The sequence below is a fragment of the Alternaria infectoria genome, assembly GCF_024043175.1.
Source record: "Alternaria infectoria strain BMP 0036 chromosome Unknown scaffold_21, whole genome shotgun sequence".
In the NCBI taxonomy this organism is placed as follows: domain Eukaryota; kingdom Fungi; phylum Ascomycota; class Dothideomycetes; order Pleosporales; family Pleosporaceae; genus Alternaria; species Alternaria infectoria.
Window position 1 is genome coordinate 140,486 of NW_026250710.1, and position 14,996 is coordinate 155,481.

The 14,996-nt window shown below is 53.1% G+C and overlaps 5 protein-coding genes across 5 annotated transcripts; 4 read left to right on the forward strand and 1 right to left on the reverse strand.

The window, feature by feature from the left end:
* Positions 1-633: 633 nt before the first annotated feature.
* J4E92_009109 (uncharacterized protein) lies at positions 634-3,368 on the forward strand (the record flags this gene model as incomplete). Its single annotated transcript, XM_051500458.1, has 5 exons — positions 634-684; positions 734-1,301; positions 1,353-1,392; positions 1,670-2,316; positions 2,752-3,368. The coding sequence occupies 5 exons, from the start codon at positions 634-636 to the stop codon at positions 3,366-3,368; spliced, it is 1,923 nt and encodes a 640-aa protein (XP_051349284.1).
* A 308-nt stretch (positions 3,369-3,676) lies between these two features.
* On the reverse strand, positions 3,677-4,840 carry J4E92_009110 (uncharacterized protein; the record flags this gene model as incomplete). The annotated part of the gene is made up of 1 exon (XM_051500459.1): positions 3,677-4,840. The coding sequence occupies one exon, from the start codon at positions 4,838-4,840 to the stop codon at positions 3,677-3,679; it is 1,164 nt and encodes a 387-aa protein (XP_051349285.1).
* A 1,033-nt stretch (positions 4,841-5,873) lies between these two features.
* On the forward strand, positions 5,874-6,584 carry J4E92_009111 (uncharacterized protein; the record flags this gene model as incomplete). Its single annotated transcript, XM_051500460.1, has 3 exons — positions 5,874-5,889; positions 5,937-6,332; positions 6,364-6,584. 3 exons carry the CDS (start codon positions 5,874-5,876, stop codon positions 6,582-6,584), a joined length of 633 nt encoding a protein of 210 aa, XP_051349286.1.
* A 1,818-nt stretch (positions 6,585-8,402) lies between these two features.
* On the forward strand, positions 8,403-10,301 carry J4E92_009112 (uncharacterized protein; the record flags this gene model as incomplete). Its single annotated transcript, XM_051500461.1, has 2 exons — positions 8,403-8,654; positions 8,700-10,301. 2 exons carry the CDS (start codon positions 8,403-8,405, stop codon positions 10,299-10,301), a joined length of 1,854 nt encoding a protein of 617 aa, XP_051349287.1.
* An 887-nt stretch (positions 10,302-11,188) lies between these two features.
* On the forward strand, positions 11,189-14,407 carry J4E92_009113 (uncharacterized protein; the record flags this gene model as incomplete). Its single annotated transcript, XM_051500462.1, has 3 exons — positions 11,189-13,364; positions 13,572-13,615; positions 13,667-14,407. The coding sequence occupies 3 exons, from the start codon at positions 11,189-11,191 to the stop codon at positions 14,405-14,407; spliced, it is 2,961 nt and encodes a 986-aa protein (XP_051349288.1).
* Positions 14,408-14,996: the final 589 nt, after the last annotated feature.

Below are 14,996 nucleotides of genomic sequence, written 5' to 3' on the forward strand. Positions count from 1 at the left end.
GGTCGATTGAATCCGACATTGATGTATTTGAAGAGACGTGCGGAGAAAGGGTCTACCGCTATGTGTTTACCCACCTTCAAAAGCCACTACCTAGGCATTGGCGTCGGGCACTTCTAGTGGCAGCCAACCACAACTCCCGCTTGGGCACAACCGACGCAGGGAAAGCAAATGGCTACTAGCCGATACGCGTATGTCGTCGGCAATCGGGTGAGCAGCGAGCCTTGCGAATGGCGGGCGTCATGCAAGATGCTGACCTGCGGGCCGTGGGAGACAGTTGCACGAGAAAAGATTATCCTCCTGGTACCTGAATGAAGTGCAACCATAGATTGGCTATCAGTGGGCTGGTGCCAGCCCTGGGCGCGCTTGCCTGATTCGAAGTAGTCTTCTAACGCCTTGGCGGACCCACCTGGGCACAGTCCGCCACCAACTAGGACTCAACTGAAACCTGGTACTATACATCCACCTCTTGTAAATTTCAAATCACCAGACTAGAGAATCAACCCCGTTAGTCAACTTCAGCGTTGGGTCTTAATCTCGAGGTCTTACTTTCTTCTCGCTTTCTACTCTCACTCCATCAAGTCGACTTCAACCAACCTACACCCCACCACAACCGGAACGTTCAAGTTACTCAACATGGGAAGGCTTGTCACAGTTTCTACATCTAATTTGAATAATTGGGCTCTTGTGAGATTCTCTGTATACTGTGCGATGTACACTGCTTACACTTTTTCAGGATTGGGAGGGGAACCTGAATCGCATCAAGGAAGCCATCAAGGTCGCCCAAGAAAATGGATCACGCTATGTCACCACGCCGGAACTGTCAATTCCTGGATATGGGTGTCTCGACCACTTTCTTGAACAAGACACAGTCACGCACAGTTGGCAAATGCTAAACTCCCTGCTTGTTGACCGCGAACTCGATGGCATCATGTACGATGTTGGCATGCCAGTTAGGCATTCAGGAAATCTTTACAACGCAAGGATCGTAGTACTTGATGGCAAGATATTGTTGATTCGACCCAAGATGAGCCTCGCGATGGCTGGAAATTATCGAGAAGGGCGATACTTCATTCCCTGGTCTGGACCCCAACGCGTCGAGCAGTACGCACTACATGAGCTTCCCGCTACTGCACGCTCTCTGCAAGATTCAGCTTTCGTCCCGATTGGGGACGCCATCGTGTCTGCCCTCGACTGCTCAATAGGCTACGAGACCTGCGAAGAGCTGTTCACGCCTCGGGCGCCGCATATAGATTTGAGCTTAGCGGGCGTCGACATCATCATCAATTCGTCAGGTTCTCATCGTAAGTTCCCCATGTACAAAGCAAGGAAATCATGCTAACTTATCATGTGAGATGAATTGCGTAAGCTGGATACACGTCTCGACTTGATCAGGTAAGTTCTGACTGTACGAAGTATGTGTGAGACATATGCTGACATCATGTCTCTACCCACAGAAATGCCACTGGTAAGAGCGGTGGGGCTTATCTCGTGAGTTATGGCTGTACGAAGTACATGTGAGACATATACTGACTTCGTACCTCTACCTCCGCAGTATTCTAACCAGAGAGGATGTGATGGTGACCGATTGGTGAGTCCTGACTTTGCGAAAGGCATGTGAGACATATGCTGACTTTATACGTCCATCTTTGCAGTACTACGATGGTTCCAGCATGGTATTGGTCAATGGTTCTATGCTCGCGCAGGTTTCTCAATTCTCCCTGAATGATATCGAAGTCTGTCACGCCACCATCGACTTGGAGGAAATTTGGAGCTTCCGGACGAGTCCGTCGAGGGGCCGACAAGCTGCATCAGCTCCTCGATATGAGCGCTTCAGGGCGGATTTCCGCCTGTCGTCTGACGGAGACTTTAATCCCAACATCCGCCCCACTCCAGTACAGCCGCTCCGCTACCATCGACCCGAAGAGGAGATCGCTCTAGGACCTGCATGCTGGCTTTGGGACTACCTCCGTCGATCCGGTCAGGCTGGCTTCATGCTGCCCCTCAGCGGAGGGATCGATAGCTGCGCCACCGCAACTCTGGTATTCTCCATGTGCCGCCTCGTGTACAAGGCTGTGCAGGACGGCAACAAGCAAGTTCTCAAGGATGTCCGCCGCATCGTAGGCCCTTATCACGGCGAAGACTGGGTACCTACAAGCCCAAAGCAAATATGCAACGGCATTCTTCATACCGTATACATGGGTATGTCTCAGCAATCAAGCAAAGAGACCAGGAGCCGTGCCAAGAGGTTAGCCGAAGACATTGGATGCTACCATGTCGAAGCCGACATCGACGACATTTTTTTTAATACGAAGAACGGTTAGTAATATCCATGTACGAACTGTATGTGAGACAGATACTGATTTCTTACACTCATCTTTAGGTTTGACGAAGGCTACGGGCTTTACGCCACGATTCAGGGCTCATGGTGGCTCACCTGCTGAGAACTTGGCTTTGCAGAATATTCAAGCGAGGTAAGTTCCATCAAGGTTAGAACCAAATCGCCGAAGACATGCGGACAGTGAAGATCTGGCCCTTCCTTGAGAAGCCAGGTTGGAGCCTACAGCATGGTGCAACGTCTCTTTATGGGCTCGCAAACTCCATTGAAGGCGACAAGAACGATACTGACCTGTCCAGGACGCGTCTGGTGCAAGCGTACTACTTCGCCCAGTAAGTTCTGACTGTACGAAGTGCACGTGAGACATATACTGACTTCGTTCCTCTAACTCTGCAGAATGCTACCAACTACTCGAGGTAGACCCAAAGGGGGTAGCCTTCTGGTCCTTGCCTCAGGAAACGTCGACGAGTGTCTGCGCGGGTATCTCACCAAGTACGACTGTAGCAGCGCCGATCTCAACCCCATTGGAAGTATTTCGAAGACGGACCTCAAGAGGTTTATTGGTTGGGCGGAAAAGGACTTCGAACTACCCATCTTGGGCGAATTCATCGACGCAACCCCAACGGCCGAACTCGAACCACTCACAGAAGACTATGTCCAGAGCGACGAGGTCGATATGGGCATGACCTACGCAGAACTCGGAGTCTTTGGCAAATGCCGCAAAGAGCTTAAACTTGGTCCATACGGAACCTGGGTTCGCCTAGCACACGAATGGTCCGACAAGTATACCCCCGCCGAGGTCGCAGTCAAGGTCAAGCGGTTCTTCCACTACTATGCCATCAACCGCCACAAGATGACGACAATGACGCCTTCCTACCATGCCGAGGCATATTCGCCAGATGATAACCGATTCGACTTGAGGCCTTTCCTGTACCCGCCTTTCTACCAGAATTGGAGCTTCAAGTGTATTGATGAGGAGGTGGCGAAGTGGGAAAAGAAGAAGCTGGAAAGGGAGAAGCTGGAGAAGGCTTGAGGTATGCGATGACGTTAGCTTTTCTCGAGGGAGGCTCATGAGTAGTCGTGGAGGCTACGTGGAGTCTCCGAGTCTCGAGTACCAAGGGTATCTGACTGCTAGACTCCTACATTCATGTAGCGGCATGAAATGAGATCATGAGATAGCTTCTGTAGTCAGCAAACACTTCCATGGAAATCAGGTCTGACGTGTAAACACTGGTCGTATTCGGCTACCCATATGCTCAAAATAGCATAATCGAACGGCATATCTACCATCATACCCATCTCATCGCTCTAATCATGACCAAAAGTCGAAAACATCTCATCTCAGCACAGCACAATATCCTGCTTACTCGGACTATGCTTCTTCCACTCATCCTCATGTATCCTCGCAACCGCCACCCTTTCCGCATAGTCACCCACCCACTTAATGAGCATAACATTCAGCATCTTCCACGGCCCCATCTCAAAACACTCATCATGATCCACAACCCTCTCATCCCATATAAAACGCTGTCCATTCCAGATCGGCGTGCCAGTAGGATGCATAGTATTCGACCCCGGCTTGCTATTATCGGGATTCGGTTCGCGCCACAGGTTCCTGGACAGCAGCACGAACTCGAAAGGGCCGGTGGAAGAGGGCTTCGAGAGCTCAGATTCGTAGTCCATGATTGCGCCGCAGGTTTTGCCGTCTGAGTTGATAAGTTGGGAGGAGGGGGTTTCGTTGCCTTCATACGTGTTGGGCTCAGCGGTAAACGCATCCGCACTAATAGTCGCTGCCGTAAAGCGCAGGGTGTTGGACTCGTTGGTGTGGTCTGAGCCGCGCGGCGCGTGGAAATAAGGCGGGTATTTGATGCGCAGGGAGTTTTCTTTTTCCCGTCGGACAGTGTATTGCGCCGACTCAGGACCGACGTGGAAGTGTAAGATCTCGGATTGGAACCACTCGCCCTCGCTGCGTGGCAGTTTGTACACATCGGGGCAGGTTGTTGGGTCGAAAGGGAAGTTTACGGGGCCGTCGTAGGCGGTCCAGCTCCAGGATGGTTCGTTGTTGTCTTTTCTGGTTAGGTGGCCGGCGGGACACCAGAGGAGTGAGAAGTCGAAGACGGCTTCTGGTAGCCCGTGCAGAAATTGACCCCCGCACTTCTTCGTCAACTTCTTGAAAGGTTTCGAGAGGTCTTGCGGTTGGTCGGCTTTGTTTGGTGATGTGGTGGTGCTGACTATTTGGTTGTATCTTCGGAATCCGTAGAACCAGTTCTCGATTTCACTGAAGTCTGTTGGGTCTTGCGATTTGTTGCTTGCGACACTGGCGTTGGATGAAGAGCGGAATCTGGTAACAAACTCTATTATTGATCCGCGGCGGCTAGATGAACTTGAGCGTGGTGATCGTGTGCCATCGCTATTGCTGAATGTTGACGCTGGTTCTGGTGCAAGTAGGCCGTTTGATGTTGTAGGCCGCGACTCTTTTTGCGGTGATGTCGATCTTCGAGACATGGGACGGCGTATCCAAGAGGGCGACAATCGCTCAAAAGTAGAAGGTGGATCTGTGGACATGACGAGCAGCGACATTGAGCGGAGGTAGAAATTTAGATGTAGACCGAAGTAGTGAAGTGGTAGTCGTTGGCGGCGATGGTCCAAGCGGTGAGTGTTGTGCACTGTAAGACTGCTACTGGCAATGTGAAGCGTCAGACCTCGAGTGTGTCACAGAGGCTGCTTTGCCTCTTGTATCTGACTCTATCAGTTGCCGCTGCGATGGCTGCGCCCCTTTACGGCATGTTGTGTTGTCTGTCAGGGAAAAGTGTGCGTGACGACTTGGTTGCGGACACTAGGAGGCTGTGCATGATCTGGATCACCGGCTCCACAAGGCCCCAATTATTTGCTTCGAGTGCACGCCAGCGGTTTCCAATGGAGTCGCATCTTTGCCGAGATCTGTACCTGGGCATCAGTTGCTTGTTTCCCCAGATATCGACAAGATATGCATGCAGCGCCCAACCTCGCGCAGGTGGTGCAAGGTGCCTGTAGCGTCGCTAGACTGGGGACAGCGCTGACAGGGAACTCCTCCACACAGCACATTAACCTTGAACGACAGACGCGGCCTCACTAGTTACTACGAACGAACGCGTCAGTGTCGCGTGTCGCAAGAATCGCACACCACATGGACAAGCTTCCCCTAGTGTTAGCTTGTCTTCGGACTGGGCGAGCGCCAATGAGGGTGGCGGCTTGGGCTGCGCCACACGTCGATGTGACAGTCGCAGAATGACGGCGGCCAAAGTGAAAGCCGATGGCGAGCAGACTTGGGATGGATCAGCCACAGCGGAGGGTGGAATTGTCATGCAGTGTGGGTCATGATGTGGCTGATGAGCGCCACCTGCGCCACAACTGAGGGGTCGCACCTTCCAGACTGCAGGGTCTCAGGCTGCTGCTGTGACGCGTCTACTCCGCGTAGCTTCATAATTTCAGCTGGCAAGGACAGCCGCCCAAACCACAAACCCTAATCTGGACTTGCGACATCTGGAATACCGCCACCATGTCGGGCTACGAAGGTAGGCAGGAGCGACTGTGTGCGCAACACAACAGCTGACCCAGACAGTCGAACACAACATCTCCACCGAAGATGACAAGTCGCAGCAGCCCTCGCGCCGACCAGACCTCTCGACCTTCTTCTCGCAGCTTGAACTCGTGGACACGTCGGATCCCAGCGCGCACACAAATGCCAATGCTTTACCGCAGCCCGAAAACATGGCGGCGGCCTTCCGCTTGCTTGCCAATGCTTTCGAGACCATGCGCGGACGACCGGCGGACGAGAGCAACGAACACGGGGATCTGTTAGCGAGTATGATCGAGATGCTCCGCGAGAATGCCGACGACCCGCCCACAGAACTGAAGGGAGTTCCAAACAGCTTCCTGGATGAATTGGAGCGGGTGCCAAAGAAAGCGCTGAAGCCTTCTGACACCTGCCCAATTTGCGTGAACCCATTCCTTGAAGGTACGTCGCACGTCTCAAAGACCCAACGCAGAGCTCAAGAGCTTGGCTGATGGTAACTGCATAGATAAGTACCCACTCGTAGTCCAGCTGCCCTGTCACGACGATCATCGCTTCGACCTGGACTGCATAGGACCTTGGCTCAAGCTGAACTCCACATGCCCTCTTGACCGCAAAGAACTATTGAAGAAGAAACAACCGCCGCCACCGCCTGCGGATGACGACGAAGAAGACTACGATGATATGTACGCCTGAAAGGTCTCACTCTGCGTTACGTTGCGTCGGAGTTTGGGAATACCAGCAGATAGCGGTTGAACATAGATGATCTCGATCGTCACGCGCACACGCGGAACCTTCCCGGTATTGACAGTGATCAAATGCGGAGACATTCTGCGGGTAGGAGATTAAGCGGTAGTTTGGCGCCGGCCTTCGCTTTCAATTCATGGATCAAATGGAATCCAACATATCTCCACCTCCATAACCGTCCTCGTTTCTGACTGAACAGGTCACTCGGTGGCCTCCCTTGCCAATTGTTGGCCCCGTTGTACGAGCATAGAAGGTAGCAACAGCTCCTCACTGCCATGTACGACCGCATCCACGAGTGCAAGCGCAAGCTCATCAAATCGGATGAAGGAGCCAGAAGAGCCAGCCATCATCATGGAAGCCTCACCAACAATACTACCTCTTTGTACAACCATGCCTGGCCGAGCTATGACCGTTCTCCAGTTTTCATTCATCTTGGCGAATTCAAGCATTTGAACTTCCCCACGGCCCTACGGAGAGTCAGCACGTTTGGCAGCTTGCCCCGGATCATTCTAACTCCGATTTACGCACATGGTATCACAAAAGAACAGTAAACGCCTACCTTGATCTTGCGCATCGAGCCTTTCATCCATAATGACTTCTCTTGATCGCGTTCCACCATACCGCCTGACAAGTGCAAATACCGAAAGCGCTTTGAGTCGACAGGCATGGTCGATGCAAACGCCTCAGCAAACGCCTTGGGATACTCTAGCTCTAACATGGGATCACCAGCCGTTGTTGTCATACACCTTGAACGTCAGCAGTTGTTGGGGAGTATGACGCAGGTGCCTCGGTACCAGATGCATCCGTCTGCCCCGGATAGTTTCGCAAGCACATCGTCGGGGTATTTTGTAAAGTCCTCAAGCAACACTACCTCCAGCTTAGCGTGCATTCCTATCCCGGGTGGGGGCCGCCGTGATATTGCGATGACCCTCGATACGAGCGGGTTTTGTAGCGCATGGTGCAGCACATGCGCGCCAATGCGACCGGTGACACCAGAAACTACGATCTTGAGCGACATGTTGGTAATAGGATATCCGTATCCGAGAGGCAAGTTTTCCAGACTTTGTCAACAATGCGCGTGGCTTTTCTAAGTGCGTTCGAACACGGCGGAGATAGGCCGCATAAGCACTGGTCGCGTTGTGCAATCATCCGTCGGAGCATCCCTGGAGCCGACATGTCGATAATCCAAAATTGCGAATTTCTCAACACCAAAGTACCTATGGAATTGAGGACTGCGGATAAGAGCACACTAAAAGCATCAAACACGAGTATGTTCTACCGTACCCGTTCAGAGATGCGCTTATTAAGGTGGCCATATCCTCGGGCGAGCCTCCCTTGCCGTTACCAAGCGCCGGAGTTGTATGACTTACTAAAGTAGAGGAATTCTCGGCATCCGTTGCGGACGAAACCCGGCCGGCGGTCCGACAGCGTCAGCTCCACATCAGCATTGCCATCGCAACACCTTCACCCCACTATGAAAGTAACATGGCCGCCCCTATCAGGTATAGGCCTGTGACAGGAATACCAGATCTCCGTAATTCATACCATCTTCATCGTTTGTTATCGCCAAGACTATGATGGAATCATTGAGTAACGCGAGTAACACTTCTAAGAAACGGCCTTCGAGAAGTCTACGCCGGGCATGCTGGGAGTGTAAGACTAGGATCCGTTTACACATTATCTGGACTACTTACTAAGGATGCTACAGGCAAGAAGCGCAAAGTTCACGGGAATGCCAGCCAAACTACCCTCAACTCTTCCGCCATCATGGACAACACCGGAACGGAACGGATAGATGACGGGAATCCATGCTCAAACCACATCCAAGAAAGGCTATGCAAACTGGAACAACTCTTTGAAAGATTTGTGTGTCGTAAAAATGCCACCGCAGGCGCCGCCACTACTGTGCCGCACAGCCCTGCCCTCACTGCCTCAGGCTCTACCGAGAAAGACATCAAACCGGATGTATCGGAACTGCGAAGCGATGCGTATAGCACCTCCTCACTGGCCGATGGGATCGTAAGTCGAGTCTATTCGTCCTACCGCCCACACTAACGTTGTCAGCTTGGGGCGCAAACATGGACTTCAGCGCCCTCTCTTCGTACTTTGGTCAACAAGTCAGATAGCAAGGGGCAGCCCTCAGACTACGACAACAATCACCGAACCCTAGCCGCCTTGTTGCCATCACAGCACGATGCAGATATCATTTTCGAATCGTCTAACGGGTGGATGATCTTAGAAGGCATCTACCGGGCGTCGAAAGAGATATATGTTAACAACGACTTGCAGTCGTACGCTCTGTGTATGCAGGCTGTGGCACAAGAGCGGCCTATCATCATCGCTCGCACATTACTGCATCTGGCCATCTGTATCAACTCGCTCCCACCCGATTTCGACCATTCGCGCCTCTCGAGCATCTGGAACATGGAGGTGACGATGCAAAACTATGTATCGACGGTGACATCGTTGGTAACCTCCTCGGACGAGCAGATGATGACGCTGCATGGACTGGAGGTGCTTTTGCTCCTAGCTCTCTACCATCTAAACAGTGCTTCGTTACGGCAGTCATGGCTTGTTGTGCGGCGCGGTCTCAGCCTGGCACATCTCATGGGATTTCAGCGCATCATTGCGCAGGACGACTCTAACCCCCCGATTCCAGCGATTTCGAACGCCAAGTCGATATGGCGCCACTTCGTTGACATTGATCGGTATCTAGGACTACATCTCCGCCTCCCGTTCGGCGCGGACGACTATCCACTTCCAGCAGACGCCAGCCCACATCTGGTTCATCGGTCGAAACTCAACTACCTGACAAGACAAGTGGCGGAGCTTGATCGCGATGTCTCGCCACAGGCATATTCGGCAGCGCTGGCTTTGGACGAACAGCTGGAATTTTCCATGAAGGAGATGCCCAAGGACTTCTGGGAAGTACCAAATATACCGTCAACAGCAAGGTCGCCAGAGTCTTTCGCTACACTGGAGCGACTGATGGTGCAAGTCTGGCACTTTGAGATGAAGCTATTCATCCACCTGCCTTACCTACTCAGAGCACATCTCGATAACCGATACGAGTATTCCAAGGTCACCGCGTTACAGGCCTGCCGCAACATCTTGATGAGATGGTTCGCGCTCCGCAACGCAAGCATCACGCAAGCCTGTTGTCGATTCGCCGAGCTTTCAGTCTTCATCGCCGCCGTCACCCTCACCCTCGACATCGTCATCGAGCTAGGCACAAAAGACAAAGTCGAAGTAAAGAAGACCAAAGGAACAGACTTCGCTATGATATGTCGTCTCATCGGCGAAATGGAAAAACTCGCCAGCGCCAGCCCACGCGAAAGAATCGCAGCACGCAGCGCTATAGTACTCAAGAAGATCCTCTCCTCACTGGACCCGAGCAAACAGCCTAGTGGTAAAGTCCGCCATACGATACCTTTCTTCGGGACAGTGGAATTGGAGTTTATGAGGCTGCCCATACGCCCGGTTTTCGATATTGATTCTGATGCGGGCAAGTTGATGAATGCTACGGCTACGGGACAGCATCTTCCAGTGTTTTCATTCATTGATAACTCGCTGTGGCCGCCGGCTGGTGAGGATGAGGATCAGTGGGATATTGTCCTGTTTGATGGGCTTGAGGATCGGGATACGCAGGGCAATTGGGTGTTTTGATTTTGGTACTTGGGATATTTAGTCTGCAGATGATGTGTTCTCAGGACAGGGACACAACTTTGCTGCTCTTTGCTCTTCGCATGCTGCCCTGCGTATGCACTCAGTAGCGCAAAAGGTCCCTGCGGCGTTTTGTCTTTGTTTTTGTTGGAATATGTTGTGGGCACGAGCGTATGGCCAATAACTTTTCGCTCAAGGGCCTACCTGGCGTACTTTGTTTGATATCCTCTTAGCGTAGCCTATGTAATATTTTTAGTTTGGTGTTGTTTCTCCTGCCATGATATGCTGAGGGTGGCGAATTGGCACAGAGCAGCGGGGTAAAGGGGTTTCAGTAGCAGTCGCACAGCAAGCGCGGATGATGTGATTATGGACGCGCACAGGCGAATGGAATTGGAGTGTCGTGTCTGCCAACAGGCAAAAGCAACGCGCACTAGTGTCGCCAGGTGATGCACCGTGTTGAGCTGGCAGAGGGCTGTCGCGGCAAGGCTGAGGGAGGGACTGCAATGTGCCGCTGGCTGATAGGCTGGTTGGCGCCGGCGTGAGGGTGAGGAGGGCCGAATGCATATCTATCAAAGTCTCAGCTTGGCACGTCAAGTTTCGCGTCTTTGAGGTGGTCGCCGGCAGCGTGAGCCGAGTAACAGTGAGGATGGTACTGCTAGTCGCACCTGGCTATCGGTGAGGCACAAAGATCGCCCGGCGACGGCAAACGGATCGCCTTCATCTTGGCCTAAGAACCCTGGCCTGCGACCGACGGCTGGCCAAGCCATCTCACACGACCATCTTCGCTTGCGCGACACGACTCAACGCGCTCCACCCGTGCATGTCGCTGCTCTCTCCTCCCCGGGCGTGATTGTGTAGACACCGTCACCGTCACCCACCACCCACGCAGCATGAGCACGATACTCCACGGCGGCCACGGCGACTTCGGGGCCTGCACCACCCGCCATGGCGACAAAGCCGCGACGACGCACACCGAGACGATAGCAGTGAGCCACGCCGCCGCACCAGGACCCGCCCTCAGCCTGTTCGAGTCCATCATCACCTCGTACCCGCCCGTCCTGGAGTCGCTGCTCGCCCAGATCTCCACCGTCACCCTCCTCGAACTCTACCACACATCACGGCACTTGCGCCACTTCCTGCAGCAGTACCCCCTCGCATGGAAGACGCTCTCCTTCCGCCTGCCCCAGCCCGCCGTCGCAGTGGGCTCGCCCGGCAACGAGACGCCTGAGAACCGGGAACGCCAGTCCAAGGCCTACTCGCTGAACGCCCTCCTCATACAGACCATATTGCCAAACGGGTCACGATTGACTAGCCTGGACCTCTGCAATACGGCTGTGGCTGGCGTCTCGCTCATTGGCGACGTGGTTGGCCCGCGCAAGGACACCCTCCAGCATCTGTCCGTACGCGGCTGCAAGAACGTCTCCATCAAGTACCACATCGTGCCCTTCCTCGAACCCTACACACTCAAGGACGCACCCTGGATAAAGAAGGACCTCGCTCTGAAGAGCCTATACACCTACCGCTGTCGACACCACCGCCGGCGGCCCTATCTGCCCTCCTCCCTCATCCGGCGAGACTCCGATTCCGACCCTACACACCAGCTCATCGAGATATGCCATCAGTTAGGAATATGGACAGATACAGCGTGGTGTCCGACACCGGGCGGCAGGTGCAACCGGAGGAAGGACTATCACGCTGGAAGAGCAGGACCCCAGAACATGGAAGTCTGGGTACCCTTTGACCGGTTATGGCGATCGAGCAACCGCATTGGCCCGGTAGAAGGTACGACAAAGCTGGGCGAACACGATGGCAGACTGTGGGAGATTGCCGAGACAGGAGAAGATGGCGAGCCACTCGGTCCCGAAGACGGGAACTCCGCCGGAGAAGGCAAACATGTCCCAGTGCACGAACGGAGGAGCCACACTGCCTTTGTTGAAGAGGTCAAATGCGCCCAATGCAACGATCCTATTCTGGAGCGATGCGAGTCGTGCAGTGTCCGCATGCACTGCATGGGCTGCAGGAAGACGCTCTGTGCGAGCTGCGCCTTCAACAGGCCGATACCGAGGAAACGAGTCAAGACACGGCACTTCGCGAACCTGGCCTTTGGCAACAGCAGCACATTAGGCGGCACACTTGGACATGCGTCAGGGTCTTCTGGACCACTGGAAGACCGGAGTCAAGAGGAAAAGGCCGACCAAAACCGCTTCTGGTGGGCCCCAGGTGCGAGCCGATCACCGAACCTCATGAACGAGGGTGCACAGGATGATGACGACTCTGATTCCGAAGACGGGAACAACGGTATGCCTGTACCACCTGCGAACCGCGAGCCACCAAAATTGAACATGCATTGGTGCTGTCTTGAGCCCATCTTCTCTGGCGGTGGCGGTATTGCTGTTCTGGGTACTGGACTGGGTGGCCGAGGAGCGGATAAGATACGCGCAGCGCCTTTACCTCGCACAAAGGAGTATGAGGATCCGGATTTCAGCAACACACTTCGACCCGTGGACTACGTCCGGGAGTTGAAGAACAACGGCCTGTACGAATATGTGCTTGGGGAGGACGTTGATATCCTGTCGTACTTGAAGCAGGATTCGCTTGACCTACAACAACAAACATGTCCGAGAGGGCTGTGCAACGACTGCTATCGAAGCTTCCGGTGGAAAGTGTCATGTAGGGCTTGCAAGAATCCGATTTGCAAGGAGCATGATTTCAGGGCACTCAAGGTCCGCAAGTGTGGCTATCGGGACCTACATACGGAGCGGGACCATGTGAGGTCACACAACGAGCCGCCACAACGCCTCGTCATACCTGAGTTCAACCCAAATAGGGCCAGTACACCGGATCCTGAACGCACACCTACAGCATCGTCATCGCATCTAGACTTCTACTCCACAGGTGACAATGAGTCTGAATCCTCCGAGACACCCATGTCCCAGTCGCAGATCATGGTTGCTCCCCAACACTCGTCAATCGACATGTCGACTACAACGTCCTTCAATTCTATTTCAAATCCCGAGCCTTTCCAACTTGCCACCTCGCTATCGTTCGTCCCCATTAGCTCAGGGCGTCCGCGTTCCTTCAGCGTGTCTGGCGTGCGCGGTCGACCCACCAGTGCTTGGCCACCGAATTCGCAACGCGTTCCAATCAATCACCCTGTCACAAATCCTCTTCCCCTACCGTGCAATCCGCGCCATCCCGTTCAGTGGAGTGGTTGTGGTGCATACTTTTGCCAGTACCCGAGACCCGCAGGAGATGTCCGACCACAGTGTCCAGCAATTCTCAAGGAGTGCTCGGAGTGTGCAGTTCTTGTTTGCGATGTAAGTTCCCTATTTATTTATGAGAATCACAGATCACTAACATACCATTAGCAATGCGCGTCATCGAATCCAACTTGCACGTGCACATTCTGCACTGTCAACTACCACTGCCCGACATGCACACACAAACCCAACGTTCGTGCCAAGTGCCGGCTTGACGCGGAGATCAAACAAAAGAAAGAGGAACAACTCCGTGCCATCGCCAAGCAGAGGAAAGACAAGGAAGAGCGCGGGCAAGCAGATGAGCTGGCTGGACAGATGTTCGAGTTCTTCACAACAGTCTATGATGAGAGCACTGTCAATCCGACCATGGATGGCCCCTCCTCCTTATATGCACCCGAGCTACCCATCCCGAGTCCGGACTCTATAACTGTGACAACGGAATTCGGCGTCATGGAGGAACCCGCAAACTTGACCACCATCAGTGCGTCGGGGCCTTCGCCGTACCACGCTGCCTACGACCATTCTGACGATGAAGAGAACAACGTCGAGATGACTGAAGATGTGAATGAGGAGGTTGAAGCACTTCAACAAGGACTGGCACAAATGCATCTCACTCCTGTGCCCGGCATGAGCGCTCATATACTGCATCTACCGGTAGACGTGGAGGCCGAACACGTTCAGCATGACAATGAGGAGGAACAGACTGAGGAAGTCAACGACACAGGTGCGGAGGCGGACATAGATACCGACGAGCTCGACACCGGTGCCGAAAGCACCTTTGTCGATGAGAGCGGCGATGATACTCTGGCCGGCGGTATTCTCACACCCACGACTACACTCACAGCATGAGTCGCCACTCAACAACTTCGGCAGTCTTATCTCAACACGCGAAAGCAACGCATCGCTCACTTCAACAACACAACACCAACGTCATCTCCAACATCATCCACACGGAGAAAGGAAAATACCAAATTGCACTTTTACGGAGTAAACAAAGGCTAAGGAAACAAACTTGTCTCTACGGAGCAAGTAACGAATGGAGGATCTAAAGCAGGTGATACCCAACGGGAAGGAAATACGGTTCGAAAATAGGGAATTTTAGTTACGCTTTACTAGGGCTTTTGCTGGTGGGGAAATGGGAGGGTATTTTACTGGTATATTCGAATTGGGATTGGAACTGGAGTGAACTGGAGTAGGAGTAAGCTAGGTTGATATGGTATGGTAAGGGAGGGATATCTGATGGGTATCTTTATGGTTCCGCATTGTGGCGTTTCTCTTTTTCTTTTTTAACACTAGAGTATTGGGGTAGTTCAATGAGAGTTCGGACGTGGGTTTCCTGCTAGAACGTTTTCATGAGTATTGGTGGTTGATTGTGACTGTGTTACTTGCAGTATGTTTCAAGAGCAAAATGCGTGATACTGACTCCGTCATGACGAAC